We start from the raw sequence: 25,325 nt of genomic DNA on the forward strand, positions 1-25,325 counted from the left end.
AATGAAACTTTTATCAATCAAAACCTCAAAACTCAATGGGGAATTATAAAGAAATCAACCAAAAAGGTTTAGCCTTCCATGAAGAGGAAAAACAAAAGAATTACAAAGAAGAAAAGAAACTCAGAAAAATCATGCATGTATCTCGAGCTTCCAATGACCGAGTTGATGTCCTATTAAAGCTCACCAACACTAAGAAGGTTGAACATCATAGAAATCTTATTTAACAAATGCTCAACATCATAGATATTTAAAAATTGTAATACTTCTAATTTATAAATTGATAAATTTTTAAAATATTTAATTAAATTTTATAACTTATAGAAGAGAAATAAAAGGTAGTTACGAAAAAATAACAAAGCTGTCAAAATGGTTGAGTCAATTTAAAATTGGTTTAGCCCCAAGAAAATTGGTTAAGCGAATTTAAATTTGACTGAGCGAATTTGAGACAAAAAAATTCCCAAAAATTGAAATCTTAAATCTGCTAAGCACATGGGATTTGGCTGAGCAAATTTGAGGCAGAGAGCACTCCAAAATATGCATGCCCAAATTTGTTGAGCCCAATGAAATTCTGCTAAGTGGATTTAAGACCAACAACATGTGTACCTCCTTTTAAAACCCATTGTCAAGTAAAAACTCAGATTTTACTTCATAATGCATATCACAAACAATGTAAATAATCAACTACTTATTCAATTGTTCAAAACTTCTAATCCTTTTCATAAATTAACATCCAAATTTAAACAACAATTATTCATAAACTTGTAATTTTACCAAATCTCAATCAACATTCGAATTTACTCAAAAACAATTTACCCTACAAGGAGATTTTGAAACTGGTGACCACATCACTGATGAATCGTCCACGGCATGTGCACTACGTTGTCAAAAGTAATAATGTGTACTACGTTGTCAAAAGTAATAATGTGTCTGATATCGAACCCGTTGATTAATCAAGTAAAATATTTATTAAATATAAAGTAGAATAATAAAAGTTTGTTGGAATTTGTTATTCTGACAATGATTAATAAGAAACAAGTCAAAGAGTTCTTGCTTCAACTGGAAAAATAAGGACTGGGTTTCATCTTTCTCACTCTTTTGTCTTTTGATTAGCATGACAATATTGTGTCCTTTGATTTATATTGATGCCCTATAAAAATCATTTATATCAATTCTTCGCATATAAAATTCCTAAATATTGATTCCTCCCATATTTATAAAAACAACTTATCCTTAAGATCAGACGTTGATAGCAATTAACATTTCAAATTTATTCATAACATTCAAATATGTTAAGTATTATCATTAAGGTCAAAACCTTAGAAGTACTTTCCGGTCAAATTTAGGATTCTATATCATGGTAAACCAAGCATTACAAAGAAAATAATAATACCAATCATAAATTAAGAACAAAATATTATGTTTAGATATCACCTCAATACATAAGAGTTTGAACATATTACTCTCAATTCCAAAGGGTAGAATTAGCCATACGTGATGACTATTACAAGGAACGAGAGTAAGAAAAGAACATCCAGGATTTCTCCTTGATGGTTGTCTCCTCTAATGTTTCTCACACCTCTTATTCTCCCAATTGGGTTACAATTCACCCAATGATGTTTTCCTATCAATCTTGCACACCTAGGGTTGTGTCTCAAGCCCCTTATTTAACCTAAATGAATTGGGTTAAGTGAATTCTTGCTCAAGCGAGATTGAGCTCGCTTGAACGAGTAAAATGTCGAAACACCCAATGTTGTTGGCACTATCTCGCTCAAGCGAGATTGAGCTTAGTTGAGCAAGATTGAGCTCGCTTGAGCGAGATGCTCTGATGACGAGGTGGGTTTGTGTGAGCTTGGTGCGAGCTGGGGCCTTCCAGCTTTCCCTTTTTAGCTTAGATTATTCTCCTTTTGCCCAATAATTTTCATTCTTCCCTAGAATCCCGAAATTAACACAAAATTTGAGAATAAATTGTTTTTACTTAAATTAAAATCACAAACTATGTAAAAAGGTATAATTTCATAAATTAGGGTTTATTTTATACTTATTTTAGCAATTAATACCCATAAGTGTCTATATTTTAATATTAAATATTACTGAAATTTGGCACTTATTAGTCACCCCCACATCTAGATCTTCTAACATACGGTTCTATTGAAAGTAAAAATAGCTTTCCTTATCTGAGAAGAGGTAAATATGCTCACAAAGAGCTTCAATCCTACAGGGCTCAAGGATAGCTTAACCATGCACTACATATTCCAAGTCAATTATCTAACCATATTACTAGTCTCTGAACTAACAATGATGAATCTTGAAGCTAAAAAACACCACATGCAACCTATCTCAAACAAACAAACATAAAAACTCAAAATTGATTCAAAGGAAGAAAGAGCAAAAATGAATTTACTCTAACTAAGATTCAGATCGGACAGTCTTGTAGTATTTGTTGTCAGAAGTTCAATGACAGTCTCCAACCGTCAATCTAATGATATATGCGATCAAAAATTTAGAGAAAAGGTTGAGAAAGTAAAAAGAAAATTTCTATAAAGATGATGATTCTTTTAAAATGAAATCTCAATGATTAATTTTCTAATTATATACTCTTTTCACTTTAATAATAAAATATTAAAAAATTATTTAAATATATCACTTCTACTTTAAAATTATTTTCTATAACTAATATATAACACTACTTTTACATGACCAATCTAAAAAAGTATTAACTTTTTTTTATGTTGACTAAGTTTGTTATCAGCTCACGAAAGCTTAGAATGTCGAAATCAATTGGTGTTACAAACTTTTTTTTTAACTAGTGTATGTTTGTGATTTTATTTTATTTAAAAACTAGAAAAATAAAGATATGTGTAATGGTAACTTCACAATGAAAAAAAAAAGGAATGTGTTGATCAAAAGTTCAATGTTTAACTTAATTAAAAAAAAATTAAAGATCCATTTTTAATTAAAATAATGCTCAAAATTCTAAACATTTTTTTGTATAACTAGATAATTTTAACCCTTTTTTCAATATTCTTAAACTCCAGATAAATATGTCAATAATCCATTTTCTTAAATAAAAATTATTAAAATATATTATTTAATTTAATATTTGTTTGACAAAATTAGCTGATAAGCAAGTTGATAATACATAAGTTAAGTACACTAGTTAATAAGTTTCTAGTTTATAAGTTATAAGTTAATAAACTCGTTTATTAAATTAGAAGTGTTTAATAAATTAATTAATAAACTAGTAAATAAATATAAAAATATATAATTTTTCTAGATAAAAAGAGTTTATATTTTTTAAATAAAAAATATTATTATGTAATTATAATTTTAAATTAAAATAAGACATAATAGATTAAAAATATAAAAATAATAGTAAAAAAATTACAAAGAAAAAAAGAGCTTTATTATCTAACTAGTAGTTCTTAAAATAAATTATTTTAATATATTTATTAAATACTTTTATATTGATTAAACCAACTTATAAATTAGTCGAATAAACAAGTCAACTTATTGATCTTATTCAATACTATTTAATACGCACCTTTAAACATTTTTAGAAGAAGCTAACTTCAATAACAAAGATAATAATTACGTGATTATGTTAAAACTAACAAAGTAATACTACAACATTTAAAGCATAATCCAAATTATAAATTTTTGTGAATAATAATTTGAAAGTGTCTTACATTACAGAGGAAGAAAGTAAGGTAATCAATGAGTAATTCCAACCCTTAAATTAAGATTTATAAAAAACGTGAGCGGCAGGATTCGAACCTGCGCGGGCAAAGCCCACATGATTTCTAGTCATGCCCGATAACCACTCCGGCACGCCCACTCTTTGATTAACATAACATTTTAAAATTTTAAATTCATTATATAGAACATATTGGGATTCAAATATTCATACCCCAGGTTGTTGAAACTGACCAAGCTTCCCCTGGAGTTCTTCAACTATCACCTAATTTGAAGGTGTTTCAATCAGTGCTAGGTGGGTAATGCAGGAGAAGGAGAACCTCTCACCACACAATGTCTTACCTAACAAATTTTGAATGCACAGTCATCTGAATTATGTCCAAATATTGTTGTATTGTAGTTGGTCCATTTCATTCTAATTAGTAGTTGAAGAGTTAACCATTGAACCTATAGTACCCCTAGCTAGGTAGCTAGTGGAGCAGTAAGAGATTCCTGTATCTCTATATGACCCCACAGATATTCTCTCAAAGGAAAGTTAGGAAGAGCAACATGGATCTTGCAATTGGTTGTGTACACATTTGGTTGCAACACCTTTTGGTAGAAAGGCTAAATGAGTCTCTCATCATGCTCTCTTGTTTTGTATAATGTGAATGTCAATGGGTTAATTGAATAATTGGAATCATCCATTTGTACTTATCACCATGATTGCCCCCACTTAAGCCCCTCAATTCCTACATCTAATCATGGTTTAGCCTCTTCAATTTCTTAAAGCAACATTTATCACCTAAACAGCTAAATTGTCATCATTATTTCATCTGTGGAACTTGATTATCTCAAGATTCTAGAGGATTCCTTGTCAAGAAAGGGGGACAACAGTACAATGCAACCATAACCACATTTCTAAAGTCACTGCATTCTTCAAAAGAGAAGAGGCAAATGAAAGAGCCTCTTTTTCCTCAGTGTTAGTTTTGGGCCTCAAATATTGGCTCAAAAGCTGTGTTGTGTGCCAAAGGGTGGTCCTCACAACTTTTGCCAAACATGCCTCTAAAAGATAGCTACTGAAATAAGTGTGAAAGAATCTTGCTTCTGCTGCATAACCAAATATGTAGCTGTTACAAATTTGAAGCACATATGGATCATTCATTCATGCATGCTTATAACCTAAGGTCCAAACCACTTAGCATCATGTGTGGTGTGCCAAAAACTTGGTTTTTTGTTATTGGATTTAGTAAGAGAATGAATGTGGGAATATGGATAATGTCTATCTAGTTAAAAGTTAATCTTCCTATTGTGTTGTCTATTTCATGGTCTTGGGTGGCTCTTGAAACTTATACAATTTCCTTAACTCAAACTAGAGTCAAATATAAGGGTGAAATTTTAGATTTTGTTTCCCAAATTTTCTTTATGTTTTAAATTTTCTATTCTCTCTTCTAGAAGTTGAGAACATCTAGAAAAAGTAACAAAATTTGTTCCTCACATTTGTTCCCTTTTCTCTTGCTCACTTCTTTCTTTAGTCTCATTACGCACCATACTCAAGAAGGGTCATTAACCTAACTAAAACCAAAGGTGTAATCAATATCTTGTTTTTTTTACAGCAACAATATTTAGTTAAGTTAAAAAAAATTATAAATACAATAGTTTTTTTTATAAAAAAGTTTTATGTTAAACATCATTATGTTACTTGACATCTCAGCTAATCTGACACTTATATGTTAACAAAAATGATACATAACACTATACCTATTAATAAAAAATTCTAAAAACAAATTATATGGAAGTCTATTATACCAATGAAATGATTATTTATGAATAAATCCTAAATTAGTCGTATAAATACAATAGTTTAATGTTACAAATATTATTTCATATTGATTTTACATTAAAAAAAAAGAAAAAATAGTCTATGCTACCCATTTTTTGCGTGCAAGTTCAATAAGTAATCACTAATAAGTTTGTGGACGTTGTTAACCAATGTCTAAAGGATAAATGAATTAACCGTGATTTTTGTTGAAAGAATCGTGATTAAATTAGCATAAGTTGTCTAGTGGGAGAGAAAAAAAATTTAAAATAATTTAAAAATAATTGTAAGATTTATTGTACAAGTGTTTCCTAACCATTTTTTTATTCATCTTTCCGTTATTTTTCTCTAACTAAACATAATTAACTTTCGCTTTATTTCTCAATTATTTGCACTCTCTATACTTTCTCAAACAGGGTATACCGAGATTTTTTTATTATTATTAAAAATCATATAAAAACACATTAAAGATTCATAGAATACTATTTTACACATTTCTAGATTTTTTTAATCAGTGTCCTAAACACACTTGTTAATATTTGCCTAAGTTTATTAAAAGGTGTACTTGACTATTTTGATAATGATAAAAAAAATTACAATATTAGTGTATATAAATTACATTACATTAAATTAAATTAACATTTATTAACTTCTTAATACTCTTATAGCAATATGCTTTATAAAAAAAAAAAAAGACTCGTAAGGCAATTTGAAAAAAACTAGTACTCTTAATACATTTAATAGTAAGATTCTACAAAAATTTCTTTAGAAACAAAGTTAACAGTAGTAAATTGAATTGAATTGCATAAAAAAATAAATTACTTAAAAAAACTATTGATTTTTAATATTAATTTAGAAGTAAATATAACTATTTGAACTAAATTGGATATGAGATTGGAAAATATGTTATAAAATAAGAAGTACACTAGTAATAGCTTAAATAATTTAAGTTATTCAAAAAAAATTAAAATAATTGAATTGGAATTTTATGCACCTTTTTTTATTTTTAAAATTGCATAATTCAGAAATTTATTTTAAAAAATGTAAAAATAATTTAATTGGAATCACTTTACCCAAATTATCCTGTAGTTCAATTTATTTAAATTATAATTTAGTTAAATTCACTTAAACCATTATTTAATTGAGTTAATTAATTCAATTAAATTCATTTAAAGAATTATATTATTAAATTTAGTTGGATGGAAAAAAGTTTTAAATTTGAATTCAGTTTTATAATGATTATATTTTGTTCACGTTAGTCATACTCATTGGAGTTGTGGATGAAGTCGGTTATTGCTACCCACATTTTATTGAAAGAGAGATTAGAGCCAAAGGCAGAAAAAAAGAAGGTAGTGGTGTGTTATCTTTAATAGAGGATCAAAAAATTGATAGAAACTCCTTGTTTTTGTCTTCTTCTTCTTTTTCACTACAAATAATCATTATTTTAAGACTTTTTCCAAATTTGTGATGAATCAATTTGTACTCTTAAAACAATTGGTTAAGAATCTATTTGAATAAAATAAAATTTATTTTTTATATGTTAAAAATAGTTTATACATGAATTAAATTGTAAACAATTTCTCTTATAATTTTTTTAAAATTATATTTTTAACTTGTGCTTAAGTTAATTTTAGTTTATAAAAAATAATTATATATTTCTCTTCTAATATTTTTTATCAAAAAATTAATATCAACTATATTATAATATTATTTTAGATTACAAGTTTACCATCACATATATATTTTCGTGTATTACATTTTCATCTAAATCAACTTGAGATTTTTTTTATTGTAAAAATATTATCAATAATAAATACAAAATTTCAATAGTCATTTCTTGCATCCTAGTTTTATAATTGATATTGACTATACGAATACCTAATAAAATTTACATAATATATATGCAATATTATTATATCAAAGTTTAATACATCTTTTAATTTAATTTTTTAGTTACGTATTTAACAATAAAGTAAGTTTCATCATACAATGTTTTGTTTAGATGAATAAACAAAAATATGTTGTTATTACAACTTCATTTAATAGGACAAACACAAATGTATATGTTTCATTTGATCGGATAGATACGAGTGTCTTACTTACATACTTTATCTGAAAAACTTTTATTTCGACAAACAAAGTTGATACATAGTCTAAGTATTCATAGTACACATCTAAGACTAATAAATGTTTATTCTATGAGTGCAAGGAATGTTTAGTAAGTGCAAATAATTAGTAAATTTATATGAGAAAGAATTGGTCCCTTTTGGGTTTTAATTGTTGTTTAGGATAGCAATCACCCATAATTTCATAATCTTTGAATCCAAATATATGTTTTTGAGTCATGAAACAAATGAAGTCATTTAATCTTAATTTTGTATAAATTTAAGGTAATTAAAGAAGAAGAAATTAAAAAATTGGAAGATGCGTGAAAGGAAGCATTAGAAGATAGAAAAGAGAAGCTTCAATGTTGAACTTCTCAAGCCAAAACTCTCTCAAGCAAGAATGTCTTGCTTAGGCGAGAATTGTCCATACGCAAGGATGGTTGTAGGTCAGCTCGCTCAAGATAATTTCATCTCACTTAGGCGAAATTGGCTCGCTTAAGCAAAAATTGTCTATAAAGTTGGTGTTTTTCATCATGAATCTCGCTTAAGCGAAAAAACTTTTTCTCAGGATAAGCATTCTTCTAGCTTGAGCGAGATTTGGTTAGCTTAAGTCAACATTCATTAACCCAAATGACAAACATGGTTAAGATAGAGGAAAAGGGAGAGAAAAAAGAAAAAAAAAAAATTGGCAACCTTGAAGCTCTGAAGAAAACAAAAAGCTCTCTATATCTTTCTTGTGCAATCCATCCCATCTTGATGTTTGTAATGGCTACCATGAGTAGCTAACTTCCTTCCTTGGGATTGAATGTAATCTATTCGAACGAACTCATATGAATTTTTATGATATATATAGTACTCTATTTCTACTTGATATTGGCTTTTCATTTTGTGCTTAATGTTAGATTCCATCTGATCAATGCATTCTCGAGTTTCATTCTTATATTTATTTAGAAAGTATTTATGAGAATCTGACCTAAATGAAGATACTTCATATATTTTGATATTAGGAATAGATTTTAATATATTAATTGTTTTACAACATCTGATCTTAATGTTGGGTAATTTGCTAGATAATTGAGAAATCAGTGTTTAGAAAATTTTCTCATGAATTACATGCTTGAGGAATTAGTATGAATGATTTAACATGTTGCATGAATATCAAGTAGTTTTGAGCATTATATATTTACATCAAGAGTGGAATAAGACTGTCGTATAATCTTTTGTGATTCAATCTGTATCAGGTGTGATCTTTCCTTATTCTCTCTTGATCTGTATTTCTGTAAAGAATTGTGTTTCACAAAGTTAAAGGATGTTCTGATCTGTGGTGTGTGTGTGTGTCTGTGTGATTGTAATATGTGATTGATTACATAGTGGAATATCAGTGGTTTCTGGGGACTGGATGTAGCTCTTGGTGTAAGAGTGAACCAATATAAATTTGTTTGTGTGATTCTCTCTTTCCCTAATCTCAATTATATTTGTTTTGAGTTGTTTTTACAAACTTCTGATAAAAACAACCGGTTGAATCGCAAAACCAACCGGTTGATTTTCTAGAAATCAACTAAAACAGTTTTGTAACTTCAAAGTTTGCAAAAAATGTTTAAAAACAATTCACCCCCCTCTTGTTTTAAGCTTACAATTCTATCAATTAAGACATCAAGTGATGAGAATTTAAAAGGGAATTTATTGTATCATAACATATTGGAGTTTGAAAGAGTGAATTAGAGAACACATGTTAAAGTAAACATATACTTTAAACCCACCTAATTCATGCAGTTGAGGATACATACCCGAGGTGCTAAAACAAGTCAGGTGTTAATATATATGATGGAGAATACTTAATATGAGTCTTCCAAAAGGTATAAGTAGATATTCCCTAATAAATATCCTAGATATATGGATCTATGATGAGTGATATGTACATATATTGTAGACTTTATGGATTTTCTTTAGTTTGTTTTTTATAGCTTACCATTGCATTGTTGTCAGGTCATGGTTTGCTGAATGTATTAAATACATGAGCAAACATAGATTCAGACTCTATAGCTACATCGGGAAGGATGTAAGGGAAGGATGTAGTAAGATAACCATAATGTTATGCTTTATTTTCTTATGTGAGACGAATCCTAATGTGAGTTTATTTGTTTTACAGATTCCCTGTTTAGTTTAACTCCTATATGTAAAGTTTTTTTCTTTTATCAACCTTTTTTTTTGTCAACCTTCCTTCTTCGCATAAATCATTTATATGTAAAGTTTAGAAGAAAAGAGTTATTGAAAATTCTTTTGGAGTTATTGTAAGGTTATACACCTTTCATATTCTTTGTCTTGCATCTAACTATATTAAATGTTCTTCATATAACATTAAATATGTGTGATTTATTTACTTAACTCCTTTACACGACATAACTTATTATACCTAAGATAGGTAGTTTCTTTTCAGCTTTGAGTAAAGAATTGAGTCTAACACAACTAACTGACTTCGCAGGATTGTTATTCCATCTTCTTAGAAAATTTGTTTGCGTGAAATAACTTTAAACATATTCTTCAAGAAATCTTGATATAGACATTTCAATGTGATATTCTCTTAAGAGAAATGAAGAGATGAGCATTGTTGATTCTTTTGGCAAGTGCATCAAGTAAACTATAATATAGTGCTTTGAAGTAGGAATGTCAAATCCATAAGGAACAATTTCTATTAAAATTTTACAGTGTAACATTCACTATATGAACATGGGTAATAATGTTGTTCATAATAGATTGAAATTATAAAAGTGACTTTGCATATGAAATTAAAAAGTAACAAAACATTTTTACTAGAAGATTCAGTCAACAAGGTTGAGATTGAATTCAAGCAAGTTCAAACAAAGTTTGATGTAAATCTTGGAGAAAATTGTTTTCAAAATATTAATGTTTGATCTTCTTAGCCAGGAGCGTTAACACCACTTATATATACTCCAAACAGCAGTTAAACGCATTTAGGGCCTATTTGGATCCAGACGAGGATTAGCGAAGAAAGAGAAAGTGGAATGCAAGTTGGAAAAACGATGTAAGAAATGAATAAAAACGCGAAAAACAATACCAATTTTTTCTTTAAAACCACTACAAAAAAATCACTTTTAGCGACCACCTAATTCGGTCGCTAACAATACTATAATCGGTTGCTAAATGGATCTGCGACCGAAATAGTCACCAAATAAAGATGGAAGCGAAAACCCTAGCGCAAAACCTTTAGCGACTGAATTATAAAGTGGTCGCTAATTTGCAACCGATATTTCGGTGGCGATATCGGTCCCAGAATATTTGGTCACCAAAGTTTAGAAACCAACTTAACAACCAAAATTTCGGTGACTAAATCAGTTGCAGAAAATTTGGTCACCAAAATTCAGAAACCAAATTAGCGACCAAAATTTTATAAAAAAAAATTGGTGGTTGAAATAGAGGTGATAGCGACCACTATTTTCGATCGCTAATGGATCAAAATAATTAATTTTTAAAAAAACTTTTGGTGGCTAATTCGGTGGCTAAATGGAGACCCCTTTTGCAAATGATTTGATTTCGGTGGCTAAATATTTTTCTTAATTACAGCGACCAATTCTATTTCGGTTGCTAAATTTTTTTTTTGTAAATATAGCCACCAAATCAGTTTCGGTGGCTATTTTTATATGTATGAACTATTTAAAATGGTATTTTAACCATTTTATAAAAAAATTCAAACTTGCTTATAGATACTCAAAATTCAATCAAGCTAAATACGAATGAACATCAAATACATAGTTTAAGAAGGAGTTGTACTTAAATTAAAAGTAAATCGTATTACACAACGAAAAGTATTAAAAACTAGTTAAAAGAGTCAAATCTATTATATAATTCAGCATGCAACTAATCTTCTTCTGAACTATCATCTTTAATGTTGTCTCCTTTATGATGTCCACTGGTAGTAGGATTTGAAGAACCTGATATGAGATTATTCATTTGAATGTGTTGCATGATTTGTTGCATCTGCTCATTTTGTTTGCGCATCAGGTCATCTTGTTTGCGCATGCGTTCACTCTGCTCTTCATGAGTTTTCATCAATAGCTCCATCTTTTCTTCAAGAGTCCGCTCCTTGACATGTTTTGTCATAAGTTCATCATTTAACTTTTGAATAATCTCATGCATTTCTTCTATTTGATGGACTATTGGAGCTTGGCTTGTAGTCGAGTGAGCACTTGTTGAACTATTAAACCTTTTGCTCAATATACCAAGACCATAGACATTACATTTCTTATTTCCACCTCCAACAACATCAATGTATATTTCATTGTCATCAATAGAGGCAATATGAGAGTTTTGCGAAGATTCGCTTTCAAGCATTTACTGTTGTTGGGATTCTTCTCGACGTTTCTTATATTTCTCCTGAAAATGAAATCAAATTGATTATTTTGCTGTTGTCGGGATTCTTCTCAACGTTTCTTATATTTCTCCTGAAAATGAAATCAAATTGATTATTGCGAAGAAAACATATAGTAAAAATAAATTTATAACTTAAATTTTAAACATACTGCAAGGTCGCGAGTCTTGTCATTGACCCATTGTCCAATCTTCAATTTCCACTGACTTCTTAGCTTGGAAAAAATTATTAACCATTCGATAATATTTGGGCATAGTCTCCCCATAAGTTGAACCATTCTATTGAAACATCCTTCAGACATATTATAATCAGATTTCAAGCTTAGAGCTTCCAAAGAAACTGACAATTCTGAGTGATTCTTGCATCCTTCCCACAAGGGTGCACCACTTTCTACCTTCGGGGATTTCCATTAATGCAATCTGACTACAACAAATTCCTAATGTATACACTTGTTTTAGGAGAGAGAAAACAGGACACTAAATGGAGAAAGTAAAAAATGCAAATATGAAAGTATTGGGTTGACAGGAAGAGAAGCATACATTTGTTGGTTCACTTTGTAACTGATCTTGTGAAGAGGTTCTATTATTTATATAGAGTTGTTGCTATATATATTTTTCCTGTAGACAAGAGAGATGAAAAATGTCATATTGAATCAAAAGATCATTAAAATAAGTAAAACTAGCTTCAGCTTAATAATAAAGGTTTAGTCACCCTATAGTCCGAATGCAAGTTAATTGTTCATGGTGAAAAAATTAAATTGAATTAACTCATACATTTGGAATAATAGTTTCCAAAAAAGAAAGTGTAAAGAAAAGAACTAAACTTGTCTGACACAAATTATTGGGATCAACATGGATCACTAACTATTTAGTAATTATTGTGTGTTTCCCCTAAAAACATATCAACTATTTTCCTGTAAATTTGATAGATATCAATGAAGTTCTAAAAATAACATCAACCATATAACCATATATTAAGAGATGATAGATAAATAATATAGGGAAAAAGATTTGTTATCATCTTTGTTTTCAATATCATGGTAAGAAGACCATTTTAGAACTAGAGCGTTCGATATAGAGACTATACAAACAAGTGCAAGAGCTAAAAAAAGTGAAATTAATTTAATTTATAAAATTGTTGAAAGTGGAGTTCTCATCATATAAAACTAAAATTTAATTTCAAAAATTCACTAAGAATAATATGAAAATCAATATATTATAAAATATAATTTTGAATCAGAATGAGAACTTAGCACAAATGCTAATCATATAAATTCATTTAGAAAAAAAAAAGTAAAAAACTTCACATACAAAACTCACTTAATAAATAACATCTCAGCTAATTTGTATTTGATAAATATTTTACAAACTAAATTCAAAAATTACATTTCTTCACTTCATTTAGTAATAGACAAAAAAAAGCTATATGTAATGTAAAATAATTTGATGTTATCATTGAAACACAATATCTAACGTATAAAAAATTAAATATTGATTTTTTCTGTAATTATAAAACTATTTAAACATGTGAATGCATAACAAATGAACTCCAAAACAATCACTTGCTAATAATTATTTGAAAACAAAAGTATAAAAGAAAAAGTAAGGACATGAATACACGTTAGAACATGCAGGGCTATGAAATAATGAAGACAAGTTGGATGAAGTGCAAAAATCTAAATTTGACAAGATTTTGACCTCATACAGCTGCAAAAAAAATATAAGTTTAAATAACCCGATAGAGGCAAATTTATGGCTAGTAAGAGTCTGAATGAAATAAAACTAAGAAAAAAAATTGTAGTCATTTCCAAATATGATGTGAAGGGGAAATAGCAAAGGGCATCATACAATGATTGAGTAAAGCAGTTGTGGAACAAGCTCAGTCAGTCCAGCAGAAAGCCATCTTCCCCTTCACTAAGTCAACTAGTAGCTAAAAAAACTAGTTCAACACCCATTGATCTCACATATAATGCTCCTAAACCAGGTGGGAACATGAACCCCAAAGAATTTAAAAATGCAGTCGAGGGAAATTCGGGGAGTAAAAACAAAAAATAATCCCCATATTAAAGTAAACTACTATCCCACCATTGGAGTAGGAACATTACACCCCATATAAACAAGTAATCACAAGAGTAATGCTACTAGCTCCAAAACACAAAAATATAAATGCGCCCTTGAGTATCAAGTTAGTCTCAGTTTAACTAAAGCCAATTATTTTCTTTCCCATTTTGAGTATTGTTTACTCAATTAACTGGATAGATACAACTGAACTAGTAAATTGGAGTTCGGTTTTCCTCTTTTTATTGCAGTCATGCACAGACAGAATACACCATCTGTATTTTTGTAAATTCAGGTTAGCCTTAAAGGTGAAGATTTAGGTCCATCAAGTGGAAGCTCTGGACAGTGGAACTCACAATCTGAGTATTGCATGTTGCTATGCCATATCTACAGAGATCACACGAGTGCTTTCAGAAAGGTGGATCACTGATGACAAATATCAAAACCAGTTTTCTAAAACACGTAATTGCCTGTCCTAAACGCAGACTTTTTTTTTTCTTAGTAGGTTGCTCCAAAACTTGTCTTCCAGATGATTTTACCAGCATTTTACTTATCACCAATAATTAAAATGCAATAATTATTTTTAAAAGGTCTCTGCTCAAACACCAAAAAATTTACAAAACTAACCAGTTAAACCCAAATCAATCACATGCCTGAAAACACTAAAAAGAATCCCCTATCTTCCAAACATGAAAATTATTCAGTTGCAAACACTAACATAATAGCTCTGTTAGTAGAACCAGTGCAAAGCACTATGTTCAACTCACATTGGAACCTCATCAAACATAAACCCTTGTGTGATTGCAATGCTCAGAAACCTTCAAACAACATTACAGAAGAAACAAGAAAAAGTAATGCCTACAACGATAACTTGTTTGATCGTTTAGCAATAAACCATCTTTCGCAAGCCTAGACAAAAGGATTGAGGTTAAAATTAATGCAAGCAATCAAATACCTCCGTTCACACCTCCTCTCGCACCTTCGTTCGCCTTCGTTCGCACCTCCGTTCGCCTCCGCTCACACCTCCGTTTGCCTTTGTTTGTACCTCCGTTCGCACCACGACCACCACCCGCAACTTCCTCCCCCTCCGACCATCGCCTGCCGCTTCCTCCGCACCTTTGTTCACACCACGACCAATAACTCTGTTTTGGGTATTTGGTGCCTTAAAAGCTACCTGCAGCTTCCAACTAACTCTGAAGCTTAAAAACAACAAATCTCAATGTTTTATCTAATTACATTATTTATTATTGCCAATGAATAAATAAGTATACATGTTGTATTAAAATTGTCACGTTCTTTATTTACTTAAACCACCTCTTTATAAATAATATTAAAAAATGTAGCATTTATGTAAAATTAAAAAATAAATATTAAATAAGTATTTAAATATCTATGATAATAAATGTGGATATTTTAATTAATTAATTATTTTTCATACTAATACATTTCATGATTTCTAATTGGCAGATACCTCTGTTGATAATTTTTAATTAAAAAAATAGAAACAAGTGATAAAATTGTTATTAATAAAAAAAATTAAAAAATTATTTACAATTTAATTTGAAAATTTATTTATTTTTACAAAATTGAAGTTATTTTAAAGAGATCATTTTATTTAAATTTAATTATGTAGCGTAATTTATTTTTTTAAAGGATTAATTTTATTAATAATAATATTTTGTTATGTAATTTTATTTAGAATTTTTATACACTAGTGCAGAAACATAAAACAAATACGGCTATTTCGAATTTATAAATGCGGCTTTATAACCGCATTTGATCAACACGCACTTGTAAATCAAGAAATATAAATGCGGTTATATAGCCGCATTTATAAATACCATTTACAAGTGCGGTTATTTGCTTTAACCGCACTACTATATGCCAAATCATTAAAAAAAATTAAAAATTTTAAAACATCGTCAATCTTGTGTGAAGCCAACGTTGATGAAGAGTCACGGGAGCGAACAACGGTGGCGACAGCAGAAGCGACGGAGGACAGGGAAGCAGCAACGGAGCAAACCAAAAAATCCACAAGAAACCACGAAGACAATGAAAGAGTACTGAGCAATGCGATAAACCAAATAAACCAAACAATGTAAGAAAAACGAATGTCAGCCAACGAAACAGTGTTTTGAGACCACCAATGCAAGGAAAAAAACATATATAAGAAAAACGAAAAACATTTATGCATATATTTGTGAAGATGAAGAGGAAGAAAGAGAGTTCAAGAAACTTACATTCCACAAATGGAATGCAGATGCAGCAGAAGGAGACGAACTCAGAGTGCGAACGCGAAACGAAGGCAAAGATGACAAATAAAGTTTGAAATTGTGTGTGGCGCGCTTCAAAATTTAGGGTAAAAAAGGATTTACGAATGCGGTTAAAGGTAAAACCGCATTCGTAAATCAAAATAATTTCAAAAATGTCACCGCGTTTTTTACGAAAGCGGGTAGCACAAAAGTCGCACTAAATAAAGCGTATCCTTTTCTTCTTTTTGCACTAGTGATATGAGCTGATATTTTAAAAACAATATTTGATAAATTTTATTTAAATTTAAGAAATTACAAATATAATCGATACGTATTTTTTAAATAGAAAAAGAAACCAGTAATACAACTAATTATTTTTTAAACGGATGACTACTCATTAATATTCAAAGTGTGATCCTTGTATAGTTTTTTAAAATAAAAATGAATTATTATTATTATTATTATTAATAGTAGTAGTAGTAAAAAAATAATTATATTTAGCGACCAAAAGAAATTCAGTGGTTAAAAAATAAACGTATTTGGTGGCTGATTCACTGGTAAAAATAAACAATTATATTTAGCGACCGAAACAAAATCGGTGGTTAAAACATAAATAAATTTGGTGGCTGATTCGGTGGAAAAAATAAACATTTATATTTAGTGACCAAAAGAAAATCGGTGACTAAAAAGTAAACATATTCGGTGGCAGAAAAAAAACAATAAAATTTAGCAACCGAAATAAAATCAGTGCTAAAAAATAAACATATTTGGTCGCTAATGCGGTCGCAGATATATTTTTCCCAATTTATTCGAAACAGCCACCACTTTAGCGACCAATGATTTTGTCACTCTCATGTTTGGTCGCGGATTCGATCGCAAAACTAACTAACATGATTAATAATTCAGTCGGTCGCTATTTCGATCGTAGATTTGACACTACGGGTATTTGGTGGCTATTTCGGTTGCAAATTGTGACCACTAATTTTCGGTCGCTAAATTTGGTGACTAAATTGTTATTTCCTTATAGTGAACTTTCTCTTCATCCATAAAGAGATTTGCGGAAAAAGATGACTCAACATTATTTTGTTTTTAAAAAAATTTAATAAATTATATACTAATTATGTATGCAAGTTATATTTTAATATATATAATATTTATAATTTCTTTATTAATTATTAATATTAAAATTTCATATTATAATAAAATAAACATTAAATAAAAGATTAATTTTAATTATTAATACGTATTTTTATTAAATTTAATATTAATTATCTTATTTTAATTCTAATCTATATTTCTAAATTCTATTATATTAAATTATTTTATAATTTTTTTAAAATTTACTATTTATCAAATATGTAAACTTACATTTTATATATTTTAAAAAAAAAATTAAAAATCTTTCACAATATCATATCAATTACAAATTTCAATAAACTTTTATCACAAATCTACTCTAATATACCCTAATCCAAACAACTTTCCTTTCCTCTCAAATCACTTCATATTCACTCTCCAATCCAAACACGCCATTAATGAAGGAGCCAAAACAGTTTTGGATCAGCTAAAACAGATTTACCAAACTTAACAGATTCTGTTAAGAAATTTAAAAAAACAATCGGTTGAATAGTCAAAACAACCAATTGAATTGGTTAGACAACAAAGTCAACCAATTCAAGCTTTGTCAAACCTGTTTCAAAAACATTAAGTGTCAAACAACCAATTGAAACAATAAAACAACTGGTCATTTTTCCACTTTTTTGTAAAACATTTTTTTTCAAAAGGATTTGATTTAAACCAAGTTTAAATCCTAACTAAGAGTGGATTTACAATACAAACTAATTAGAACACACACAGACAAGCTACATCCAACCTTCAAGCAATCCATAGAGATTTTGAGACATCAAAGCCTTGTTCAACATTAATCTATGTGACTTATACCATCAATGAAGCTAGGAAATCTCTATTACAATATATATCTTTGCTTAATACCCATGAGAAACCATGGTTCACATATCATCAATGATTTGTGGCCTTAAAATCACACCTCATACATAACTATATAATTTCATGCATATATACATCATTGAATTAAAGTAATAATCATTCAAACACATAATCAAATAATTTTTCATAAAACACGCGTATATACAACAAATACATTCTGGCAGACCAAGTAAAGATGAATTAGATAAAGATACAAAATGATATGTTCACTTGAGTAAAAAAAATCATGTTAAGCAAGAATATTAGATGAAGCACTCAATAAAAAAACTCTGACTATACCTTTGCTTAAGCACATATGCCTTCCTTGAAAGGGTGTTATTGAATGATACTCTCACTTAAAAAATTCAAACAAAGTCTTCAATATAAACACCTTGACACTTAAATGTAATTATCTCCTTACTTTTTCAAAATAAACTCATATCTCAAAATCATTAGACTCTTATTTTCAAAACTGAGAGTTTATCTAACATACATCTCAAGACTCGATGGAGGTTTTAGATAGATAAGGAGAGACCGTAGTTCTACCAATAAAAAGAAGGTTCGGGACTTAACACAATAATGGAAAACATCATACACACATGCAAGTGACGGTGCTCAGTTTCTACCAGTTTATTTGTGGAACATCAGATACGCATGCAAAATATATTCTTTAGTCTTTCATGCAACTAAAGAACGTCAGAAGCAAATGCAATCAATGTTCTCTAGATTTCTCAAGTTACTGGAGAACATTAGATGTCAATGCAACTAGTGTTCTTAATTTTCCCGTTGGAGAGTTTTAGTCTTACTTGTAATCCTAAAACTTCATACCCAATGTAACCCAAGACTTTTTAAACTTAGCATACAAAAGAATGTCATGCTACAAGAATCTTTACAAAGAAAATATTCTAACTCAAGATTATTTAAGTAGCTTCCCTTACCTAAATTTCTTTTCTCTTTTGATAAGTGTCCCGTCCATTTAAGAAGCTTTGACCGAAAGTTGCTCCATTAAGAATGTTGCTCTACTCTTTAAATATGATGAGGAGTAATCAAATTATGAAAGAGTAATGAGATTAAACACATGAAGGTCTCTCTTTGTGTATGCATGTGTGTGCGTGCTTGTGATATGGAATGATATAATTTATAGATAATATTATTCTTTAAACATGCAGTTATAAATATGATCATTGTGTCTTATGTGTTGGAAAAAAAGGTTAATCTCAAATAAATATTATGGCCTTAACATATAACTCTTGCCTAAGGAATAACTAGGTCACCAAAAGCTTAAAAAGTATTAAATGTATTCAATACTTATAAAAACAAAAATAAATGAGCAATAATGGGAATTTTTTTATGATCTATCAGCTTAAACACAAATTCTCCATCGATCAATTAAATAAATACTTTATACATCTTCGAAACCCAGCTGAAAAAATTTGTAAAAGAAAATAATTTATGTGATTTTAAATTACTTATTAGACAATTTAATAATCACATCCAGAACTGTCTGTAAAAAACTATGAAAAAAACTTCTCATGATATATTCTTAACAAAATTCATCTAAAAAATATTCTGATTAAAATTGAAGTTTAATATTTATTTCTTAAACACGTTAAGAAAAGTAAATAATAAACACAGTGTTTTTTTATCAGTCCCAATATTATAATTGAGATTAGTCTGTTACTTAATATATAGAAAATTACTGGGTGGAAAAAAAAGTCTTGTTGGAGTGTCGAAATACATTCTTACGTTTTTCCTATTATTTTTTTAAAACTTCAAAATATACCTGAGACTCACACTAATTTTTCTTCTTCCTTTGTCCACAGCACACATGGATTACATTTCTCTCTAAATAGTGGTAGCGCTGCTCCATCTCTTAACACAGGAAGATGTTTCTTTTGGTGGTGGTCGGTAGTGTCTTGGATTATCGTTCCACAGTTTATATCTAGTATTCTAAACAATGCAGTTTGGTAATTTTACAGAATTAGGAATCCGCATTTGTTTTTTCACATTCTGGATTTGAAAATTCATAAATCTTCCAGATTGAGAAATCCATAAATCTTTTAGATTGGGAAGTCCGTAAATCTTCTGGATTGATAAATTTGTAAATCTTCCAAAAGTAAAAAAATTAATAAAAATTTGCTTCTGAAACACCTCCTCATCTGAAAAACAGCATGATTCACTTACGGATTGATGAATCCGTAACACACTCCACCACGGTGCCCTTTTCCAAATAAAAGGTCAAGGCAAGTTTTGGGAATTTTAAAATTGTGGGGGTGCAGCAAGAAAAACGTAAGGGTGCAGGAAGAAGAAGCCTATTTAAGAATAGAAAATCCCGGCACAGGCCCAAAGACTAAAAAGCATTGGGATTTTACTTTCTGCACTCCCTATTTCTGAACCTGCACTTCACAATTAGATTAAATAACCGAATTATCTGATCCATTTATGCGGTCACTGCACCAACCACTGCTGTCACTGCACCATCATCAGAAGAAAAGGAGAATGTTGTAGTAAAAAGAAAAAGAGCAAAAAAAAAAACATTTAAAAAGTTGTTTTTGAAACACATTTCATATGTTCTAAACTTATTCAGAAAATCACATTCTGGAAGGCATTATATATGTTGTAGAAAAAACATTTTTAAAAATCTTGTTTCATAATGTATTTCATGCATTTCAAATATTTTATTCTAAAAATTCTGTTCCAAAAATCTTATATTGTAATGTGTTTGGAAATGTATTTATTGAATTTCAGAAAGTGTGTTTTGGAAAAATTTCCACAACAGTTGATCTGGAAGTCACTTATAGTCATTTTAAAAATTATAGGGTACAGGTTCAAAAATGGAGGTAGAGGTTCAAAATTGGAGGTGCAGGAAGTAAAAGCTTAAGCAATGGCAATAATAGCGTAGTTTGGGCTGAGGAAGGCCTTGTCTTTATTTATTAAGTGTAAGCCCATTTTTGACATAATGTCCTCCAAAACCCTAAATTGAAAATCTAGTTCCTAGAACCTTCCATCCTCATCGCGAAACCCTGGTTCTAGCGTTTTAAGAATAGTGAGTCTTCTCTAAATCCTAAAATCAATTACACTGTTAATTGCAGAAAATAGAAGGCGATGGCAAAGCGTTTGATTCCCACCTTCAATCGCATTCTCGTTGAGAAAATTGTTCCTCCCTCCAAGACCAGCGCTGGCATTCTCCTCCCTGAGAAGTCATCCCAGGTTTATTCTTTCACCGTTTTCGCTTTTCTGTGATTCTATTGGTTTATCTCTCAATGGTTCAACCAACCCTTGTGTTGCGTGGTTTCGAAACAGCTTAATTCCGGTAAGGTGGTAGCAGTTGGTCCCGGATCACGAGACAAGGCAGGAAACCTCATTCCGGTGTCCGTCAAGGAAGGTGATCGCGTTCTCTTGCCTGAGTACGGTGGCACGCAAATCAAGCTCGAGGACAAAGAGTATGTGTGATTTTGGATCTGTTTTCTTGTTGTGTGTGAAGCTCTTTCGATTGAAAATTTATGTATCGCTTTTTTTTTCTTGCAGGTTCCATTTGTTTAGGGATGAGGACATATTAGGCATTCTGCATGAATGATGATGCTTTTGTAGTCTGAAAATAATTTATTTCTTGTTTAAGAATGCATTTGTTGCAAACACTTGAGAGAGATTTGTTTCAGAATATTTTGTATTCTGAAAATTTCAATGGAAATGGTGCCGTGAGGTGTTTCTTCTTCTCTAGTCTTTACATTCATCAAATCTAAGTAAAATAAAAAGAATAAATTGAGTTTAAAGCTATTCATTATAGTATTAACAATAATTATAGCAGAGATGGATAATTAAAATGACTAATGTAGGCAAAGTTGGCTCTTTACTTAGTTGTTTTATATAGCAGGCCAGTCCCGTTATGAATGTTGTATTATAGATCTTTGCTCTTATTAATCAACTCAGCGAAGCATTGAAAAACATTTCTTCGAATGGAAATTTAGTTGCTCTACCAGACATAAACACAGCTAGAATCATTGGCCTGTAGGTGTTTTATGATTGAGGAAATGTGAAGTTCCAATACAGGATGGACAAATTGGAGACAGAAATAACATCAACGCGGGAAAAGCATTGTAGAATGAGAACAGCATTTAACAACTAGATCAAGGAGCCATGAAATTTATCTTACAATACAGGATGAATGTTGTATTCTTTTCAATTTTTAAACCAAAAACTTGAGAAACTGCAAAATAACGGAACTACAAAACCGAAATACATTATGAAAATTCCCAGCATACAATACCCATACAAACACATCTCCAAAAATTAGCACACGACTTATCAGTTATTCAAATTGGTTATCATTCTATTAGCCAAGTAACGCAAACGCCTACAGATTTTATCGCAAAACTTGACTGCGCCCTTACACCACACAGATAAACTCTGGCATTGATTTTGTTCCTTCCGCGTCCTTGACCAATTCAAGCATCCAACAATCAAATCAATAATTCAATTTGCAAACTGATGTTCTTCATATTGGTAACGAAAAGATAAACCCTAAATTAAGGTAATCAAGAATTTCGAATCAAAAGCATATAACACCATCTATAATTCAGTTGCATATATGATACATCATAAGAAAAAAAGAAAGTCATGGAAACTATACTTGTTGATAGAAGAATCACTGACAAGAAAGGTAAAAATCTAGAACCCTAAACAAAACAATCATCCTTAATTCTTAACCCTAACAAACCAAAACCAATTATTTTTTTCACTTGTACTCGAAATTGGGGACAGGAGGCGCATCGAAGCTCTCCAAAACCTTGGTCTCGCTCCCCCCGCTGGTCGCAGGCTCGTCCTTCTTCCCGTCGTCAAACCACCCGCCGAACCACGAAGGCGGAGAAGCGGTCTGGCCCGGCAGCTCGTTGGGAGGGAAACCGTCGTCGACAATGATAGGCATCTGCTGCTGCGCACTGAGGACCTTGTTGAGCATGATGCCGGCACCCTCGATGAGTGCGAGGAGCACTCCGCCGAACGCTGCAGCGCGGGCGGCGGCAGGGGGACCCTGGCGCATGGAGAGGAAGCCGCCAGTGGCGGCGCCCGCGATGATGGAGTTCCAGGGGTCCTCCTTCTGGCGGAGGTAGACCATGGTGCAGTCGAAGGAGGAGAAGAGGCCCCCCCAGACGGCGAAACTTCCGCCCACACGCGGCGCGTTGAGGCGCACGGCCTGCGAGGCGGCGACCACACGCGCGCCCTTGGGCGCGTTGTAGAGTCCCTTGAGGAAGTGGAAGGCGGAGCCACCGACGGCGCCCATGCCGAACGCACCGCCTATGTCGTCTAAGATCCGATCAGGGCAAGGTTCCCGTGATGTCTCTGGAGTTCCCATCTCCTCTCTAGGGCTTTCTTACTCATCTCCCAAACTATTTGAAGTAACCTACTTATAACTGCGTCTTATTATCCCATTTCAACCTATTTTCATCACTTTTACACCCATTTCCACTCTAATTTAATTGAATCAGTAACACAATGCTTAATACATTATTTTTATACAATTTAAAGAGTAAGATCCACTATTTCAAAATTATTCTTACTTGTACTTCTTTTATTTTATTTTATATTAATATATCAAATTAATTAAGTCATAGGTAAGTGACTATTAATTTTCCTTTTTATAGAAATACCAATCTCCTTGCTGAGATTTGTCTAGTTCATGCAATTATCTTCTTTTTCTCTATTAGTGTTGATTAAAAAAATTAATTTATTTTCTCTTCATTAATAATTATAGTATACAATGATAATAATAATAAATAAAATCATTTTAATTGGTATGCACATTTTTCCTTAGCATATCTATATCTAATATTGTAATATCCAAAAATATATGTAACTATTATAATAAGTTGTACAAGTTTTTATACAAGTTTAATATTTCAAAATGTACTTAAATAGAACTTATATAAATACAATATTTATAATATATAATTCAAAATAACATTTTAAAGCTCTTCAAACCCTCTAATACTTATATGATCATTTACTCGTGTACGCGGTACAACCATCGCAGTTCACAATACAACAAGAAAATCAAGGGTAAGCTAATGAAAAGAAATTTCATAACATAATTCATGCGAAAAGAACTAATCACACTAATCATTTATAAGCATTTCTTTAAATGTTTTCATATAAAATTTGAATACTAATTTCCTCATTCATATAAACCACACATGAATCTATTTTCAATCACAATCATTGGATTTCATTTCAATCCATAACACATTGATTTCATTTCAATCACATTGACTACACTTGAATTCGTCGTCTTCCGGAAGACTCATTAAATATAATCATACTAGAGACTAACATCTAATCCATATATCAAGGAACAGGATAAGTTCAAACCTCCAATATCGAGTGTTTGCAACGGAACCCGGTGTGTATGGACTCCCTCGTCAGCTTCTCACCACCTGATATCTTAGTCTATATGACTTAGATCATCAATGAAGTTAGAGGATCTCTTTTAAATATAAGTTTTTCATAATTAATGTACCATTAAACAACAAATCATACATTATCACAAATGCATGACATCAATCTCATACAATTTTCATCATTCATATATGATACATGTCATTCAATCACACAACATTTAAAAATTCATAACATTCAAGAACCTTCCCACCAACTATCAAAATCTAATATTTATACAAATTTAAACAATATATAAACAAACAACATCCCTGCAAGATTAATTGAATATTGGGACCACGTTCTGTCCACATCTTCTAGCCTAGGATATTATTAAAATTTAAAGTTAGCTTTTCTTATCTTAATTGTTTGTTTTCCAAGCAACCTTTAGATTTTTATCTCCTCAATCTAGATAAGCTTCAATATAATATAAGGGTCTAATGCAAGTTATCCAAACAAAACAAAAATTCAGTATATAGTAGAATAAGTTGAGAGGATTACTCTTTTCAACTGATCATACCAAGATTGATGACTAGATCACATAGAAAAACAGATAATAAGAGATTTTTAGAGTAAAAATGAACTTATTCTGTTTGAAAATCTGATCGATAGAAATGT

At 30.5% G+C, this 25,325-nt stretch overlaps 2 protein-coding genes and 1 non-coding gene across 3 annotated transcripts; 1 reads left to right on the forward strand and 2 right to left on the reverse strand.

Moving 5' to 3' along the window:
* Positions 1-3,753: 3,753 nt before the first annotated feature.
* TRNAS-AGA (transfer RNA serine (anticodon AGA)) lies at positions 3,754-3,835 on the reverse strand. Its single transcript has one exon. It is a non-coding gene; the product is annotated as a tRNA-Ser (tRNA).
* A 17,399-nt stretch (positions 3,836-21,234) lies between these two features.
* On the forward strand, positions 21,235-21,992 carry LOC137810837 (10 kDa chaperonin, mitochondrial-like). Its single transcript, XM_068612303.1, has 3 exons — positions 21,235-21,488; positions 21,582-21,721; positions 21,807-21,992. Exons 1-3 carry the CDS (start codon positions 21,384-21,386, stop codon positions 21,853-21,855), a joined length of 294 nt encoding a protein of 97 aa, XP_068468404.1. The 5' UTR covers positions 21,235-21,383; the 3' UTR covers positions 21,856-21,992.
* Positions 21,993-22,820: 828 nt separating this feature from the next.
* LOC137810836 (mitochondrial import inner membrane translocase subunit TIM17-2-like) lies at positions 22,821-23,679 on the reverse strand. The gene has a single exon (XM_068612302.1). The coding sequence runs from the start codon at positions 23,626-23,628 to the stop codon at positions 23,014-23,016; it is 615 nt and encodes a 204-aa protein (XP_068468403.1). The 5' UTR covers positions 23,629-23,679; the 3' UTR covers positions 22,821-23,013.
* Positions 23,680-25,325: the final 1,646 nt, after the last annotated feature.

Source organism: Phaseolus vulgaris, chromosome 2, assembly GCF_000499845.2.
Source record: "Phaseolus vulgaris cultivar G19833 chromosome 2, P. vulgaris v2.0, whole genome shotgun sequence".
NCBI lineage: Eukaryota > Viridiplantae > Streptophyta > Magnoliopsida > Fabales > Fabaceae > Phaseolus > Phaseolus vulgaris.